At 43.2% G+C, this 18,304-nt stretch overlaps 1 protein-coding gene and 1 non-coding gene across 5 annotated transcripts in view; one reads left to right on the top strand and one right to left on the bottom strand.

Annotated features, from left to right (window-relative positions):
• Window positions 1–18,304, top strand: part of XPO6 (exportin 6) — a 127,582-nt gene that overhangs the window by 46,295 nt on the left and 62,983 nt on the right. For all 4 annotated transcript variants that reach the window (XM_074381896.1, XM_074381895.1, XM_003930224.4 and 1 more), the window contains exons 2-6: window positions 1,706–1,796; window positions 5,181–5,293; window positions 6,092–6,289; window positions 11,542–11,701; window positions 14,807–14,884. In XM_074381896.1, coding sequence (XP_074237997.1) covers window positions 1,706–1,796; window positions 5,181–5,293; window positions 6,092–6,289; window positions 11,542–11,701; window positions 14,807–14,884 — 640 coding nt within the window. The remainder of the gene's footprint in view (window positions 1–1,705; window positions 1,797–5,180; window positions 5,294–6,091; window positions 6,290–11,541; window positions 11,702–14,806; window positions 14,885–18,304) is intronic.
• LOC120367472 (small nucleolar RNA SNORA25) lies at window positions 3,576–3,701 on the bottom strand. The gene has a single exon (XR_005581853.1). It is a non-coding gene; the product is annotated as a small nucleolar RNA SNORA25 (small nucleolar RNA).

Below are 18,304 nucleotides of genomic sequence, written 5' to 3' on the forward strand. Positions count from 1 at the left end.
TGGCCCTGTGTTCTGTGTAGTGCATCTGCATGTGTTGGTTGGTATGCACACGCTTATGAATCAAGTCTGATTCAGCCTCTGTAATTGGTACTGAGAAGTGCTGGTTTTTCCACAGAGATGAAAAGTTTTTCAGTCTTCACAAGGTCAGTCACCTGATGGAGGTCTCTGGTTTATTACAGTTTGACATGTGACACATTTGAGTGTGGGCTTGTTGTTTTAAAATGCAGTTTTTGCAGTCAGCTCTCAGTCTATGGGTAATGGAGAAGATATGGGGAAGGGAGGTAGTTAGGAAGAAAGAAGTTAAGAGATAATTAAATAGGCCGGGCACGGTGGCTCAAGCCTGTAATCCCAGCACTTTGGGAGGCCGAGGCGGGTGGATCACGAGGTCAAGAGATCGAGACCATCCTGGTCAGCATGGTGAAACCCCGTCTCTACTAAAAATACAAAACATTAGCTGGGCATGGTGGTGCATGCCTGTAATCCCAGCTACTCAGGAGGCTGAGGCAGGAGAATTGCCTGAACCCAGGAGGCGGAGGTTGCGGTGAGCCGAGATCGCGCCATTGTACTCCAGCCTGGGTAACAAGAGTGAAACTCAGTCTCAAAAAAAAAAAAAAATAAATAAATAATCAGAACTGCTGCTGGCTCTTGCTTATTTCTGGGGTAGAATTATACCAGTGATGACTCAGAAATGGTTTGGGAATGGTTGCCTTTTTGCAAGCAGGTTGTGTGAAGGAGTGTTAACTCAAGGTCATGGCCAGGACTGACATCCCCCTACTTGAGTTAGAATAAAGGAATTGGGTTTTGGGGCTCCATATAGAACCTCAAAGGGAGAGGGTGAGCCCTGGGGGTCTTGGGCTCCTTCTCTCATTTCCAGCCTAAGCAGTTATGCTGAGAGTCTGGTTCTCACTGTGGGTCTGTGGTTTACAGGTGCTAATTTTGAATCCCTGTTTAGCTTCATTCTCAGCTGCACTTTAATCTCTGTTGGCTGCTCATGTGAGCTTGAGAATTGACTGTATGTATGACTCCTGCAGTGCCTTCAAAAGACCTCCAAAAATCCATGGTCAGATGCAGTGAGTGACTCCCATTTGTAGTGCCATTGCTTTGGGAGGCTGGGATAGGAGGATCGCTTGAGTCCAGGAATTCAAGGCTGTAGCAGTATGATCGCAGCACTGTACTCCAGCCTGGGCAACAGAGACCCTGTCTCTTAAAAAACATCTGTCCCCGGTCCCCCCAGAAAACCCCTGAGAGTCCATGAAGCAGTTTGATATAAGTGCTCTGAATCAAAATAGAGCAAATTATTCAGACACAGGGGAAATGTTTCAGGGATGGATAGTCTATGAGGAGCGCTTGCCTTTTGGAGTCTACCTACTCTGCCCATTCAGGAAGGGCCAGAGGCTGCTAATTTGCTTTCAACCATTATTCCAGAGTTGAATTTTGAATTTCCCCTTTCCTTAGGATACCTAGTTGCAAATCAGCTGCACAGTAGCATGAATTTATAGAGGATGCAACAGCATTGGGTTTCGAGCCAGCTGGGAAATTCCCTTCAGTTTTTCTGGTGTATACCATGCATTTGAAGAATGTTGAACCAAGATGTTTTGAGGAAGTAAATTGCTCTTGCTGTTGAATGTGATCTAGAAGGAACTGAGGAACAATGGAATTGAAGATGCAGTTTATTGATTTTTTTTTCTCCAAATTTCTTTGTTAGGCCTCTGAAGAAGCCTCTCTCAGGGCACTGGAAAGTCTGATGACAGAATTTTTTCACGATTGTACGACCAATGAAAGAAAACGTGAGATAGGTAAGTGGAGCATTGACTTGAAAGAGAGATTTATAAAGAGGAGGTCCCAGTAGGGAGGAAGGAGTTGTTCATAGCCGTGACTGGTCAAGTCTGCATGCTTTCCTCTTGAATTCTGCTCTTTTTGCTCTGGTTCTGCTGGCTGGTGGCTGGGGAGGTCTGTAAATCCAACTGCAAGGGCATAATGATGGGTTTTCTTTCCTTTGGTCAAGTAGAAATTTCCTTTGGTCAAGTGGAAACCCCTCCACTTGACCAAAGGAAAGGAAACTCATCACTGTGAATCTTAATTTCAGCAATGTTGTTGAGCTTTTGTATAAGAAGCCTGTCACTTTTTTTGGTTGGGGGTTGAGGGTGGGGTAGGACAGAGCTGTGTTGCCCAGGCTGGTCTTGAATTCCTGGCCTCAAGTGATCGTCCCGTCTCAGCTTCCTGAATAGCTGGGATTATAAGTGCCAGCCACTGCGCCTGGATGGTTATTTAAATAAAACCAACAACAACTTAGGAAAGTATAAAAATGAACATGTTCTGCAGTGCAGAGTTTTGATCTGAACCTAATAGTGCCTAGAAATCCCATAGTTGGTATTACTTTTGGGGGCTTCCCACTGCCTGGGCAATAGAGTGAGATCCTGTCTCCAAACTTTTTTTTTCTTTGAGACGAAATCTCGCTCTGTTGCCTAGGTCGGAGTACAGTAGGGTGATCTTGGCTCACTGCAACCTCTGCCTCCTGGGTTCAAGCGATTTTCCTGCCTCAGCCTCCTGTGTAGCTAAGATTACAGGCACCCACTACCATGCCCGGCTAATTTTTTGTATTTTTAGTAGAGGTGGGGTTCACCATGTTAGCCAGGTTGGTCTTGAACTCCTGACCTCAAGTGATCTGCCCGCCTGGGCGTCTCAGAGTGCTGGGATTACAGGTGTGAACCACCCTGACAGGCCATTAGTCTTTGATATTCTGACACTCTACTGTATTCTTTGAAGTCCTTTTTTAAGCTTATAATTGAAATGCTTTTGATTCTTTTAGTTTTTGATTTACAAATCAAATATTGCTCACCCTTCTATGTTCATGAATTGAACGTGAAACCTTCTGGACATGTTCATATGCTAATCTGATCTTAAAACAAACAAGTAGCCAAATGCTGCAGATGCCGAATTTGAGTGCAGGCTGGGGGAATCCTGGGGTTTGGTTCTATACAGTGGGTTTGTCTTAGTTCAGTTCTCTTTGTACCTCGTCATTGTAGCTTTATTTGAGTGTGTAGGCTTGGACCACTTATTGCTGCTTTTCTACGGTCTTAGGATAAACTTAGGCTTTTCCTAGTTTGGCAGAGAAAGAAAGGAAGCGTTTTCAAGGGGCTCCACTCACCCTCTAGCAAAGGTAAATCAGTGCTCTAGAAATTGATAGAGCTGTTAGCAGGAACCTCGAGACTGTGTGGTCACTATAGAGTGGAGGCAACAGAAGCATCAGGGAGGAGCATTGACTCACTTGGGGTCAGACTCAGTCTAGAACAGAGCCCAGAGTTCCTCCATTCCAGTCTGGTTTGACTTCACCTTTGGGGTTCACATAAACCTTTGCCTAATTATTAGGGCAGGCTGTTAGCTTCCTTTTATGGAATTGTAATTAACTTTTATTTTTATTCAAATAATATTTTTGACTGGGCATAGTGGCCCATGCCTGTAATCGCAGCACTTTGGGAAGTCAAGGTGGGTGAATCACTTGAGCCCAGGGGTTTGAAACCAGCCTGGGCAACAAAGCAAGACTCCATCTCTATAAAAAAAAGTTTCCCACCTTTTCTTATATCTCCTTAGGAAAACAGCACCCTTGAGTGCTACGGCATCCTATAGAGAACTTTAGTCTTTCATCATAGTGTTAAAAGCTCATGGTTTCATAGCCCCACGAGCCCTCTTTGGAATGATCTAAAATTAAGAGACTTAGATTTTTTTTTTATTTTTATTGTTTACTTTTTTTTTAATATATATTTTTTTAGAGATAAGGTCTTGCTGTGTCACTCAGGCTGGGGATAGTGGCATGATCATAGCTCATTGCAACCTCGGCCTCCTGGGCTGAAGCCTCAGGCACACCAAAGCATGTTCATTTTGACACTTTCTTGAGTTGTTGGGTTTTTTTCCCTTTAAATAGACATCTGGCCGTAGTGGCTCACGCTTGTAATCCTAGCTATTCAGGTGGCTGAGACAGGAGGATCACTTGAGGCCAGGTGTTAAAGAACAGCCTGGGCAACATAGCAAGGTCTCCTCCTGCCTCAGCCTCCTGAGTAACTAGGACTACAGGCATGTACCACCATGTCTAGTTAAGTGTTTCATTGTTTTATAGAGACAGGGTCTTGCAATGTTGCCTAGGCTGGTCTTTGAACTCCTGGCCTCAAGAAGTCCTCCTGCCTCAGCCCCTCAAAGTGCTGAGATTACAGATATGAGCCACTGTGCCTGGCCTTTTCATGGATTTTTAAATGAGACTGCTTCATTGCATGTAGCTTAAGTTGTAGGGAACTAGCAGAACAATGACTTGAGGATTAGAACAAGCTGCTATGTGTTCTGCTTTTCCAGAGGTTTTCTAGAATCTCTCAAGGGTGTGGGCCTTTGTACTTATACCCCTTTTTGGATTATATTTCTTGATCAGTGCAGCAGGTCAAGGTGACTAAGGGACAGCATGTCCAGAAACATGATGGTAGCCCCGTAATGCTTGCTGCCTTTTGGATTCTGGCTGATGCCTTCAGCAGCCTAAGGAGGAGGAAAATCGATTCTAACCAACGTGATGTGTGGACAGGGCCACTCTCTGCAACACTCGTCATCGTTGCTCTTGCCACAGGTTGATTCACTTTTTTGGTGGCGGTGTTTTAAAATAAAACCAATCCAAATGAAGAGTTAGCCTTTTTGAATTCTCTTGTATTTTTTCCTGTCTTATTTTTGTAGGGTTAGTCTTAATCTTTTCTTTTTCTGCCTTTCTAGCCATCATTTTGTGTGTGTGAACAATGAACTCCACTGAAGATTTGTAGAGGAATGGTGAGGCGCTAGAATGTAGCTCATATCCAGAGGAAGTCAGTTAGCTGGCAGTTTTAAGAAGATGGAATGGTACTCTGAACATTCCAGCCACACATTAGCGTAAATAAGAACTTCAGCAGTGAAAGTTTCTCTGCCTAGAGAAATATCCATAGCAAGGTTATTGGCTTTAGATGGCTGAAGACATTGTCAGTGTCCGTGGTCACCTAAGATGTCAAAAAAAAAAAAATTGTATGATTTATTGTATCTTGAAGAATCACTGGTTTTGACATCATTTACATTATATGCGGAGAGGCATGTTTCAATAATAATAAGACCGCCCAGCCTTGTCTTAATTTCATGTATTTTCATAGTTTTCTTTTGTTGCCGTTTAACTTTTCCAGAGGAGCTTCTTAATAACTTTGCCCAGCAAATAGGAGCCTGGAGATTCTGCCTGTACTTTCTCTCCAGCACTAGGAATGACTATGTAATGATGTACAGTTTAACAGTTTTTGAGGTAAGTTGTCAGTAATTTTATACTCTTCTGCAAAGGATTTTGTAGTTGTGTTGCCATATCATTGGCACCAGGCTGGAGTTGTCCTGTGCTGGGAGAGGGTAGCTCAGCTCCGGGACATTGTGCCACTTATGTAGCGGTCTGGTGTTTGGGGCACCTTCCATCTTCCACACTAGAAAGGTAAGAGGGATGGTTGACTTTAGGGTTAAGTAGGTAGGTCGTTTGTGGTAATATGGAACGATTCCCTGCCTATTATTGTTGGTAAGGGAAAGATAATTAAAGAAAAACATTTTAGGAGGAGAGATGATAACTGTAATACCATCATCCCCAACCACAAAACGTTTTATTTGTATCACCTCTCTTCCAATCCTTGTCTTCCGTGCACACCTTTAAAAAAATCTAACTATAATCACATTGCCCATGCTATTTTGTATTCTGCTTTTCCCCACTTAACTTTATCTTATATCCCCATATGTGATTATGACCTTTATTCACCAAGCCATTCTGTTGTTGAGCGTTGAAGTTGTTTCTGCCATTATATTTTGGTGGCCGTTAGAGACAGGGGTGTAAAAAAGTGTTTGCACATACACCTTTTTGTTTCTGTTACTTGGCAGTTCTTAGGAATGGGATTGTTGTGTCATAAGATTTGAATACTTTTATTGTTCTTATTGCTAAATTGCCCCAAACCTTTCTTTAAAAAGGAGTTCTTGTTTATTGAAGTGGTATAACTACTTTTGGAGTGAAAACCAGTTATTTTTGTGTATAGATTGCTAACTTAAAAGATGTATATTTGTTTTTCAGAATCTGATCAATAAAATGTGGCTTGGGGTCCCATCTCAGGATAAGATGGAAATCCGTAGCTGCCTGCCCAAACTCCTTTTGGCTCACCATAAAACCTTACCTTACTTTATACGGAACAAGCTCTGCAAAGTTATTGTTGATATTGGACGTCAGGATTGGCCCATGTTCTACCACGACTTTTTTACTAACATTTTACAGGTAAGGATATACTTAAGGAAACTTTATCCTGTAAATAGTTTGTTTGTTAAAATGCTTATTTCCTTGTGCTGAAGAGGACTTTAAAGATTAGCATTTTGGAACTGAAGTAGTGAGGTTATTGTAGGACAGATTGTTGCATTCACTTAACTTCGGATTTCTAAGGCATATTGTATCTTTGTGCAGTGAAGAAAGCGGCCGGCGGGTAGAGGGAAGACCTAATTTCTTTGTTAAACTCTTGTGCAATTCTGTTCAGCCAGGATTTGAAAGCCTGTTAGGTGCTGTATCAGATGTTGTGGGTACAAGGGTGAGATCTTCAGCAGTTTCAGAACTTAGTGGGGGAAATAGCTGTGCAAACAGTAATTATTCAACAATATGGTAATTATTGTGGAAGTATATGCAGAATGCTGTGGTAGCGTAGCATGTAGACCTGGTGGTGTTGGGCTGAGATGGGAGATGATGGAGTAGTAGAGCAAGGGGCTAGATTGATGGGCAGAGGCCAGTCCAGCAAGGGTTGGGTGGTTCCATTGTGCAATTCATAGTCCTTCCTAGGGAGCTAATGAAAAGTTTTGAGAAGGGAGAAAACATGGCTACATGTCTATGATGGAATGATGGCTAGTAGCTGGGGTCTGGATTGCAGAGGGATGAGGTGAGAAGGAAGGAGGCAGGATGAAGAGGATCTAAGCCAAAAGGAGACGACCTGGTAGGTGGAGGTGAGGCACTCAGGGGACAGGGGCAGGAGGCCAGTGACCCTAGGTGAGAGGGGACAGAAGGGAGGAACCTAGAATGACTTCTAGTTTTCTGGCTCAGATAGATTTTTCAGGCCAAGGTTGAAAGAAGGGGAATGAGTTTGGGCAGAAGATGGTGAATTCAGTTTGATAGAAAATGCATTTAAAATTTGTGTGTTCCTTCTGGGTAATAACTAGTGAGACATTAGGAAGTGTGGATCTGGGTTCAGGATTTAGAAGTCAGAAGGGAGTAGTTGGGACCTAAAAGCTATGAGGGGATACTATTGCTCATTTCCTGTGATGAAGTTGGAAACATTTTCATGTTATTGAGCTAGTCTTGGGTATGCAGGAAATGGGTATTATATACAGTTTATAGAAATAAAGTTCTTTGAAAATTGGTTATAGTCCCAGTCACTGTAGGATTTTCCAGAAAAATATCATCTTCTGATGTTCTGCCTGCTCTTCAAATAAACCATTTTAATGATGCAGCAATTAAAAAAGAATTCAGTATCCACAGTGCTTCTCTCAGATAGTCACTCAAAGGGGCACAAAAATTCTTCACTTAGTTTTGTTTTGTATAGTGTTTCATTAATCTAGAGATTTATGGGATTGTTACTGTAAAGGAGATTCATGTCTTTATTCAAATAGTCAACTGTTTGTTGAACACTAAGTACCTGAGGGGATATAGTAATGAACACACACCAAACTGCCTTCCTGGAGTTTATTATCTCAGGGCAGGGATGGGGGCATCAACAAACAATAAGCAGGTACACACTTGGTGGCATTTATAAGCATTATGATGAAAACTCAATCCAGGGAAGGGCAAAGAAACTAGCAGGGGGTTGTGTTTAGATGGCATGCTCGTAGAAGGCCTTGCTGGGACAGACATTTGAGCAGAGACCTGAGTAGGGGTGATGGGATGAACCATATAGGTATCTAGGGGAGCAGTATTTTGGGCAGAGAGAATAGCAAGTGCAGAGAACCTGAGGAATGGCAAGCAGGCCAGTAGCCCTGGACCTGGGGGCACGAGGCGGGAGACATTTTCCTGCTGTCTGTCCGATATACTTGCCTTCACTCCAAGTTGAGGGTGGTTATGGTAACTCTCTATGGCTCTCTTGAGTGGGAGCTAGGGAAGCCCACTGGAGACAGGAGAGACCAAGAGGGTTGGGAGTCTAAGTGCATCTTTTCCTGGGTTTGTTAGTGGTACGTCCTGTGACAAGAAGCGAGGGACCTTGAGACAGAGAGTCACAGGCTTGATGATAGCAGGTGTGGAGGAGCTACAGTTCCACCACTGGGATTGGTCCCTTTGAAGAAGAACAGGCTGTTTCCTGGCTACATCTGAAGTATAATTATTTGTAACAAATGAGGATTTGGAAGGGCGCTTTCAGGTGAAGGGTTACTGGAGGTTTAAAAAGATTAGTTGTCCTCTGTTCTCCACTGCCTCCCCCTTCTAACCCCTTCAGAAATGACTCCTGTGACTTCATTTAGCTTTCGTGACTTTGAAACACCATATAGTAGAAAGAGCCAGACTGTGAGGCAGCAGGTTTGAGTTCTGCACCCAACTTTGTGTAAAGTCATCTTTTTCTTTTCTTTTATTATATAGAGATAGAGTCTCACTATGTTGTCCAAGCTGGTCTTGACCTTTTGGCCTCAAGTGATCCTCCTGCCTTGGCCTCTCAAAGTGCCAGGATTATAGGTGTGAGCCACTGCCCCTAGCCTGAAGTCCTCTTTGATTTTAGCAACTCCTCCCACTTAAATAAACTTCTATTTCTTTCTTTGTAAAATGAGAGGGTTGGACTAAGCGATCTTTGAAACCCTTTCCAGTTGTGTTATGTCCTGCTTCTTAATTTATTCTTGTGGACTAGACAATGGCATATAAGCCTTGTCAAGAATGATCAGTGCTCAATTGCTGACATTTCTGTTAATAGAGTGGAGTCATCCCTTTGTATCTGTGGGGGATTGGTTCCAGGAACCCCTTGGATACCAAAATTCATGGATGCCGAAGTCCCTGATACAAAAAGGCATAGTTTGCATGTAACCTATCACATCCTTTTGTATAGGTTAAACCATCTCTAGATTACTTCTGATACCTAATACAATGTAAATGCTTTGTACATAGTTCTTATATGGAATTGTTTAGGGAATAATGACAAGAAAAAACTGTATATGTTTAGTATAGATATAGCTGTCCTTTCTTCTTTTTCCTGATTATGTTCTATCTGTGGTCGTTTGAACCCTTGGATACAGAACTCATGGATATGGAGAGCTAACTGTAAACTTTTTGTTCAGGTATTGGTAAGTAATTCCAAACTGGTTCTGGAACCAGTTTCACCATCACACGATCCTTTGAGTAAATCATCTAAAGAGTTTTTTCTTTTTTTTTTGGCTCATGATGTGTTTGCACTCTGGAGTGCATGGTTTTGTGGTTTTTGAACTCCGACAGTTTGTTGGGTGGTAGCTATGCAGTTTTTGTTATAATTGTAGTGATCACCATAACCAGATAGAGAGGGGTTGATTTGGGCTCCCCTCTGTGGGAGTGGGTTGGTTATACCCTTTCTAGGCTGCTGGAGAGGTAATCAAAATTGAAACTGACCCCTTTCCTTCCCACCTGCCTGCACATATGCCAGCACACACATGACACCAACAGTTCTAGAACCTGTTCTTTAAATTCCTGAAGTCTGCTGAGCAGAACCTGTGGTCACATTGTGCCTGGGGCCAGATACTTAAGGGGCAAGCAGCATAGGAGAGAATTGCTGTTTCTTTTATTGGGTTGTGTATGGAACCTTTTCAGAAGTTCACACTGGAAACCTGAACTTGTTCTTCAACCTACGGGAGCTTATTGCCTGTTAGATTGCAGAGATTACCTATGTTACAAGCTTAAATTATAGATGTGAAGACAGTAAAGGAAACACCATTTTAATAAAAAGCTTTCTGGGTACAAAGCTAATGAGAAGACAAATTAACACATTTTATCAAGCTCTTTTTCAAGTTAAGAATAGCTTTCTTTTTTCATCTGGCTTCTTGCCTGACCTTCTCCCCTTCCTCTAAATGGTAAGAGAAAGGAGAGCTTGCAGATAGATTTTCCATACTGTAGGGGGTATTTATTTCTGGAAAGCACAGCATTTCATATTTATAGGAGAGTGTATATTGCCAAATGGGATATTTGGCGTTGTGAATCATTTCCAGCTGAGAGAGTAAGAATGAGGACTGGAGGGGAAAATAGAGACTAAAGAGGTAGAGAGAAAGAAAGGAAAAGGAGGAAGTAATGGGAATCTTTTAGAATATAGACTGATGAGCCAAAGGTCTCCGAATGAAAGAGGTGCTTACCGAGGATCAATTCTATTTCATTGTGTAAAGAGAAATTTCCTGTCCCCTCTACGCTGCATTATTTGAGTTTAAGTCAGTGTTAGAAATAGTTGCAGTTTGTAGAAAACGAAAAGAAAAATTGTGGAGGATATACGAAGTTTTAGTGTTCAAGAGATCTGAATTTGTTTAGAGCATTTTAGGTAAATCATTCATTGCTGCTGGTTACCTAGTACAGCTTCTGAAGACACTTCAATTTACCTTAAATTCCCATTATTGAGTACTTGTCCTGCTCTTTAGGTATGAGCTTTTCCTTGCTCTGTGATAGGGAGAGTTATTTGTAAGGTAAAGGAATGTACCCTGCATTTCTTTTTTTTTTTTTTTGAGACAGAGTTTCACTCTTGTTACCCAGGCTGGAGTGCAATGGCGCGATCTCGGCTCACCCCAACCTCTGCCTCCTGGGTTCAGGCAATTCTCTTGCCTCAGCCTCCTGAGTAGCTGGGACTACAGGCATGCGCCACCATGCCCAGCTAATTTTTTTGTATTTTTAGTAGAGACGGGGTTTCACCATGTTGACCAGGATGGTCTCGATCTCTTGACCTCGTGATCCACCTGCCTCGGCCTCCCAAAGTGCTGGGATTGCAGGCTTGAGCCACCGCGCCCGGCCTTTTTTTTTTTTTTTTTTTTTTGAGACAGACAAAGTCTTGCTGTGTTGCCCAGGCTGGAGTACAGTGGTGCGATCTCGGCTCACTGCAACCTTTGCCTCCTGGGTTCAGGTGATCCTCTTGCCTCAGCCTCCGGAGTAGCTGGGATTACAGGTGCGTGCCACCATGCCCAGCTAATTTTTTTTGTATTTTTAGTAGAGATGGGGTTTCACCATGTTGGCCAGGCTGGTCTCAAACATCTAACCTCGTGATCCACCCACCTCGGCCTTCCAAAGTGCTGGGATTACAGGTGTGAGCCACTGCGCCCAGTCAAGAGCATTGTTTTCTAGATGTTTTTAAGTTCATGGTGTTAGAATTTTGTCCATAAAATATGATGGAATGTATTTTAAATGGTTAAAAAAAGGCTACCTAAATATCCTCTAAGTGAAGTTTCTAAAGTGTTGATATATGTTCATATAAGATTAAACACACACAGATGTTTCACAGCTTTAATGCTACTGAGTCCTCTTTGTACTTTATGAGTCCAACACTCTGCTCAGAATGTGCTTTTTCCTGGCAGTTGATCCAGTCCCCTGTGACAACCCCCCTTGGGCTGATCATGTTGAAGACAACTTCAGAAGAGCTGGCTTGTCCCCGTGAGGACCTCAGTGTGGCTCGGAAGGAGGAGTTGCGGAAGCTGCTACTGGACCAGGTGCAGACAGTGCTTGGGCTACTGACAGGTGAGCAGCGTGGTAGTGCCCAGAGATTGAGGTCTGCCCACAGATGCCCAGAGTTCAGGCCTTGGCACTCAGCAGTTTTGGGCAGTTGTTTGTGCTACTTCTGAGATAGCATGAAAATGGGAAGCTGCATTCCCAACATCTATAGCCCAGTGTCTAGCACACAGTAGGACCGTAAAATAGATTTGTACCTTATTTTCCTTGTAGTCTTTCACTAATTGCTCCTCCCTGTAACTGTGATCAATGAGGTAAGAGTCCAGGTCATAGGAGTATGCTTACAGTGCCGATCGCTACATGGTAAGTTAGGTGGGTGGCAAGCACTCTGTTTAAAATAATTTGAATTGAAGATCAGGAGAAGTTGGAGTAGGAGGATGTGAACATTTCCCATTCTGGGTAAGGAAGTGAGATGTGGTGTGGAGCCAGCCCCTTGTGCACTAGATTGTAGTTGTATGTAGCATTTTGTCTCTTCTGTTTGATGAGAGCCCCGTGACAAGGTGTAAAGGGTAAGAATAAACAGAAAGCAAACCACGACAGGAGACAGGAAGGAGGAGGAGAGGGGAGTACCTGGGTGCCGGGGGTGACCTCTCTGTGCTGCTGTGAGACCTATGTGCTAGGGAGGCATGTATGCAGTGCCCGGCCATGAGGCCCTGGGGGTGCTGGGAGCTTGGGCTTGCTAGGTGAGAGAATCTTGTAGTAAAAAGAAGTGTTTTTTTAATCTCTTAACTCCTCTATCCAGGCTTCTTCTTATATGTCTAGGAACTTTCTTTTTCATATCTCCAGTTTAGTGCTTGGTATGTGGTAGGCACTTAAAATTGGCTGAAAAAAAAAAAACATTGATTTAAAAAGTAAACTTGGGTTAGTGCAGTGGCTCATGCCTATAATCCCAGTGCTTTAGGAGGTTGAGGTAGGAGGATCACTTGAGCCCAGGAGTTTGAGACCAGACTATGCAACACATTGAGACCCCCATTTCTCAGTGGGGGAAAAATGTTAGCTGGGTGTGAGATGCAAGCTTATAGTCCCAGCTACTCAGGAGGCTAAAGCAGGAGGATTGCTTGAGCTCAGGAGTTTGAGGCTGCACTCCAGCCTCGGTGACAGAGGAGTGATACTCTTTTATTAAATCTTGATATCTGCTGCCCAAACCCTTCCCTAAAGCCCCAGGGGTAAACCTAATCCTTCGGAGTATTTACTCATTCAAAGCACTTTTTTCTTTTTCCTTTTTTTTTGAGCTAGGGTCTCTCTCTGTTGCCCAGGCTAGAGTGCAGTGATGGGAACACTGCTCAGTGCAGCCTCAGATTTTGGGGCCTAAGCTATCCTTCCACCTCAGCCTTCCAAGAAGTTGGGACTACAGGCATGTGGCACTGTGCCTGGCTAATTTTTGTATTTTTAGTAGACATAGAGTCTCCCTGTATTGCCCAGGCTGATCTCTAACTCTTAGGCTCAAGTGATCTCCTTTAGCCCCCGAAAGTGCTGAAACTACAGGCATGAGCCACTGTGCCTGGCTTCAAGCACATTTTTTGACACCCCAACTAAATGTTAAATTTTTAATGTTAGGGACTGTGTTTTATAACTCTGTGTTCTACTGTGCCTAGCAGTATATTAAATATTTTAAAAATTGAGATAAAATTCATCATTTTAAAATGCAGTATTGACTGGCTTTTCGTACATTCTTGAGGTCGTGCAACCTTCACCACTATCTAATTCCAGAACATTGTCATCACTCTAAAAAGAAGCCTCGTACTCATTAGCCGTACCCTCCATTCTCCTCTGCCCCAGTCCCTGGCATTCACTAATCTACTTAGTCTGTCTCTATGGATTTGCCTTTTTTGGAATTCTCATAAAAATGAAAGCATACAATATATGATCTTTTGTGTTTGGCTTCTTGCTTCTTTCACTTAGCATAATGCTTTCAATATTTATCCAGGTTTTAATATGAAAAATTTGAGAATAAGATATTTTCAGAAGTCTTTATGATCACCTTATGTTCCTGGTTCTGTAGGTACAAAGAGGAACAAAACACAGTTCCCACCCTTGGGTAATTTACTCTTGAGGGGGAAGAGACAAGTAAACAGTTAAAGGTGTTTTAAAAGCTATCATAGAGTCATGTTTTATGTACAGCAGTTCCTGGAGGAGGTGACAGCTGAATGGAATTTTGAGGGACAGGCACGTGGCGTGTAGTCTGGTGGTGGAAAGGTCAAGTTGAAATTGGGAGGAGGAGACCAGGTCGGAGGTTGAGGGAGACACATGTAGAAGTAACAGCAGATGGCTGAGCATAGTGAGGCCACGTCTGTGGGGTGGGCTGAATGCTGGCTCAGGTGAGGCTAGATGAGGCCAGCAGAGGCCAGGATTTCTGGCCTGTTTCCTGCATGAGGAACGAAAGAGGATTGGTAGCAGGTTTGTAGGGAACGAAAGTTGCGTTTGGGATATGCACGTAGTGTTGTCCAGGAAGCAGGTGGACATGCAGCCCTGTGATTATGTTGCCTTATTTCTGGGGCCCCCGTCATATGACGCAGAGCTTGGTGTATATAGTGAAGGTGAGTTTGGGCCAAGAATGAGAGACTTGAGAAGCTTCAGAATATATTTTCTTGAAGCCATGGCAGTGGATGAGTCACTCCAGCAGTGAGAGTGAAATGAGAGGAGAAGCAGGCCAGTAAGGGAACCTGGGGAAACATGCGTGTCTAAGTGACTCACGGGCAGAGAATGGAGGTAGCAGTGAAAGAGAGGGAATCGAGTTCAGAGAAACCAGAGAAAAGCCAGGAAAGAGTGGGGCTACGGGCTCAGAGAAGGGTTTAGGCTGTGGCCTGTAATCATCAAGGAGGATGGGGATTAAGTGACCGGTGAGTGGATGCAGCAACCAGGTGACTGGCAAAGAGCAGTGCTGGAGGCAACAGTGGGGAGAGGCCACACTGCAAGGCCACCGTGAAGCATTGGAGAGCCTAAAGATAGCTGTGAAGTCCAGAGGCACAGCCGCTAGCTGGAGGAGGACGTGGTCAAGAGAGGAATGTTCAAATACTGATGTTTGATCAAAGATATCAAGAAACTTTCTCTGAATCTGATTTTTATATACTGGACATTATTCCTCTTATAACTCTGTTTCTCTTTTCTTGGTAGGTATCTTGGAGACTGTCTGGGACAAACACAGTGTTACTGCTGCCACTCCACCACCATCCCCGACCTCAGGAGACAGTGGTATGGTCTGCCTGCCAGCCAAGGCATTCTTCTTTTTAAATGTAATTGGGGGCAGGTGCCGTCACTTGTATCTGTAGTCCTTGGTACTGAGGAGGCTGAGGTGGGAGGATCACTAGAGGCCAAGAGTTTGAGACGAACCTGGGCAACATAGAGTCCATCTCTATTTTTAAAAATCACATTAAAAAATAGTCCTTTTGTTCATCTGCCTCCCCACCCCCCCAAAAAAAAAGTCCTAGGTTGTTGCCCTCATTTTTTTCTTTTTCTCAGATGTCACGTCTATGTGCTTGTGCTGAGATTGGTGTGAGCCTTTGGGCTCGCACATCTGCTTTTCCTTCTGCAGGGGTGGCAGGAGGTGGGCAGCAGCCCGCAGGAGAGGACATAGAAATAGGAATGTTGAGTGCGTTCTTCCTCGTTGGACTCACGTTGGCCAAGCCAGAGTGGGGACCAGGATGCAGTAGTTAGCATTGAATCGACATTGCTTAGGAGTCATTTGGTAAAGCCAACTGTATTTGCAGAGGCTATTAAATAGTTTACTTGTTGCTATTGTTATGGCCCACAGTTATATTAATTAATATCTGCATCAAAATTCAGAGTGCAGTTCATCTAAAGATGACTACTTTCAAGAATGGGTGGAAAGAGGAAATTGCATCTGAACAGGAACTTTAGTTTCTAAATGCTGCTGTTTACACTAAATGATCACAAATGCTTTTCCAGCAGAGTACGTCCTGTGAATTGGCACATATTTCTTCCTCTACTGTAAAGGTTGATGTGGCTAATGAGAAATATTTCCACATCTTCTCCTTTACTTCGAGGAGATAGGCCATTGACGTCAGACATCTATAAGCCCAAGCTGTTTTATGTAGCCTGCTCTTAATATGTGGAAGTTGCCATTCTTGCAGAGTTACTCTAGAATTGGAAATATATCAGGAAGTTTTGAGGAGTGCTCTTAGTGCCCTAATTATTACAAATTTTCTTTATCTTACTTGGATTACAAATTATTAGCGGGCCATTTGTCTTACTGCTTAGATTAAAAAATAGAGTTCTAGAACACATTATGCGCTCATAGGAAATGGAACTTTGTATTTGGTGGCAAACCTTTATTCTTTAGATAGATATTTGAGGTGGCTTGGCAGATTTATATTTTGCGGTATCTGGATGATACCACAAAAGAAACATTTGGAAATGATTCAGAGGTTTGATTTTATGAGCGATTGAATACCTGGGAGTATCCACAGTTAAGTTTGTCATTTCATGTAAATTCTGTTTGCAAAGATTAGTTCTTTTTTTGAGACAAGATCTTCTCTGTTACCCAGACTGAAGTGCAATGGCGGTGATCACGACTCGCTGCAGCCTGGAATCCCTGGGCTCCAGCGATCCTCCGACATCTCAGCCTCCCAAGTAGCTGGGACCACACGTGTGCACCAACATGCCCAGCTAATTTTTGTGTTTTTTGTAGAGATGGGGTTTTGCTCTGTTGCCCAGGCTGGTCTCGAACTCTTGAGCTTAAGCGATCTGCCTGCCTCAGCCTTTCAAATTGCTGGGATTACAGGTGCGAGCCACCAAGATTAGTTCTTTGGAGTTAGATTTGTTTTAGACACTTGAATACTTGGTATGTAGTTTGTTAGTGGCAGCAGTTTATTGTAGAAGAAACTCTTGTTTGTGTTTCAAGTGGCTTCATCCAGAGAGGTTCTGAGCTAACTCAGTTTATACTTTGATAGGCTCTATTTTCTTAAGGCCACGTTGGGGAATGTCAGATAATACAAACCAGAAGTATGTGCTTACCTCTTTTATGTGTTGCCTAGGTTTTATGAGGCTGGGCGGAGTAAAATGTGAACTAACTTGACATTTGCATGGAACAAAACCCAAAATATAGTGCCTATTTCTTGAGAATTGCCTCTTAAAATTTTTTGAAGTGTTGGATTTTTGTATTTAAGAAATAACAAAATAAATTGAGCCTATGGGGCGCCCAGGGAGTTATGTAAGCTTTTAAGCTGGTGTACTTCCCCTTTAAAAAAAATTGCATGTTCATTTGTTAAAATATTTTTTTTTCTTTTTATGGTAATGTAAGTGAAGTCATTAGATCTTTGGACAGTGCTGATGATGTAATCATCATTCATTTTGATGCTTTTGCTCAACTGTCTTTGTGCACTTAAGACACAAAGTTAAGCAGTAAAGCTTCCAAAAAATTGTTTTGCTTTCTTGTCCATATCAGTTTTCTAGAGAAAATTTATTCTGAGAAACCGAAGGGCCCAGTGAAGCAAGCAAACGAACTCCTCAGCACACCCCAGCTCAGCCCCTTGCAGGACTTTCCCGCCCTGCCCTTCAGGTTTAGTAGCCCCCTGAGGCTTGTGGTTTCCTTTTCCCCATATACTTTCTTTTAATACTAGTTCCTGCAACAACTCCTGTCATAGCCTGGATGTAGAAAAAGGTTTAAAGGGGTATGTGTGGTTTATTTCTCAGCATACTTCCCCAGATTGTTCCCTGAACTCCTAAACCAGCTGCAGGAGTGGTCACTCACCTCATCAGACCAGACTGCTGTGAAACACGTGATGGGCCATCTCTTGCTTACAAACAAGGAAGCTTGCCAGGGGGTGCATCGCCAGTGAACAGAGTAGGCACGTGAACCCCTACCAGAACCCTAGAATTCCAAGTCTAGGTGCACGGTCATCGTCCTCGCTGTGCCTTCTTGGTTGCTCTCACCAGTTCTGTCCAGTTCCTTCCCCTGGTTTCGAGTCTTGGCCTTGCCACTTACTCTGTGACCTAGAGTGGGTCCTTTACTTTCTCTGACCACTGATGTCCTTGACTATAGAAAGAGAATAGCTTCCTCTGAGGATACATGAGGGAAGATGTGGACATTGCCCCTGACCTGCTGAGGCTGTCCTTCCTGCTGCACGTGTGCAGCCTCCTCATCTTCCTTTGTCTCCTCTCATCTTCACTTCTTTTTGCTTGGACCAATGGGAAAAAAAGTGCACAGAATGAGATCATGTGACTACAGCAATTCTGAGTTAGCTTTGATTGTTCTGCAGTAAAATGAAGGGACCATATCTTTCCCCCGCACATGGTAGGTAGTTTCAAATATAGATCTGTACATACATGATGATGAAAAATTCTTCAGGGTGAGGATATATTAGAGAGCATGAATTGAGGCCAGTACCTCCTACTTCCTCCCAAACTCTTAACAAATTGCATTATCTTCATGCGAATGTTTTCCTGTATTCCTGCCTATAGAAAGGTGGGACTTGGGAGGGTCACTTACGACTCCTGTGACCTTATTTTCTCCTCCAGGGGCTCCTTGAATAGAGTGTTCCCGCATTTTACTGGACCATGGCTGCAGGCAGTTCTATGGTTTGTCCTGCAGGGGATATTTTACAGTGTCTGGAGACATTTTGGTTAACACCACTGTAAAAGTGCTATTGGCAT

Source organism: Saimiri boliviensis, chromosome 12 (assembly GCF_048565385.1).
Source record: "Saimiri boliviensis isolate mSaiBol1 chromosome 12, mSaiBol1.pri, whole genome shotgun sequence".
Taxonomy (NCBI): Eukaryota; Metazoa; Chordata; class Mammalia; order Primates; family Cebidae; genus Saimiri; species Saimiri boliviensis.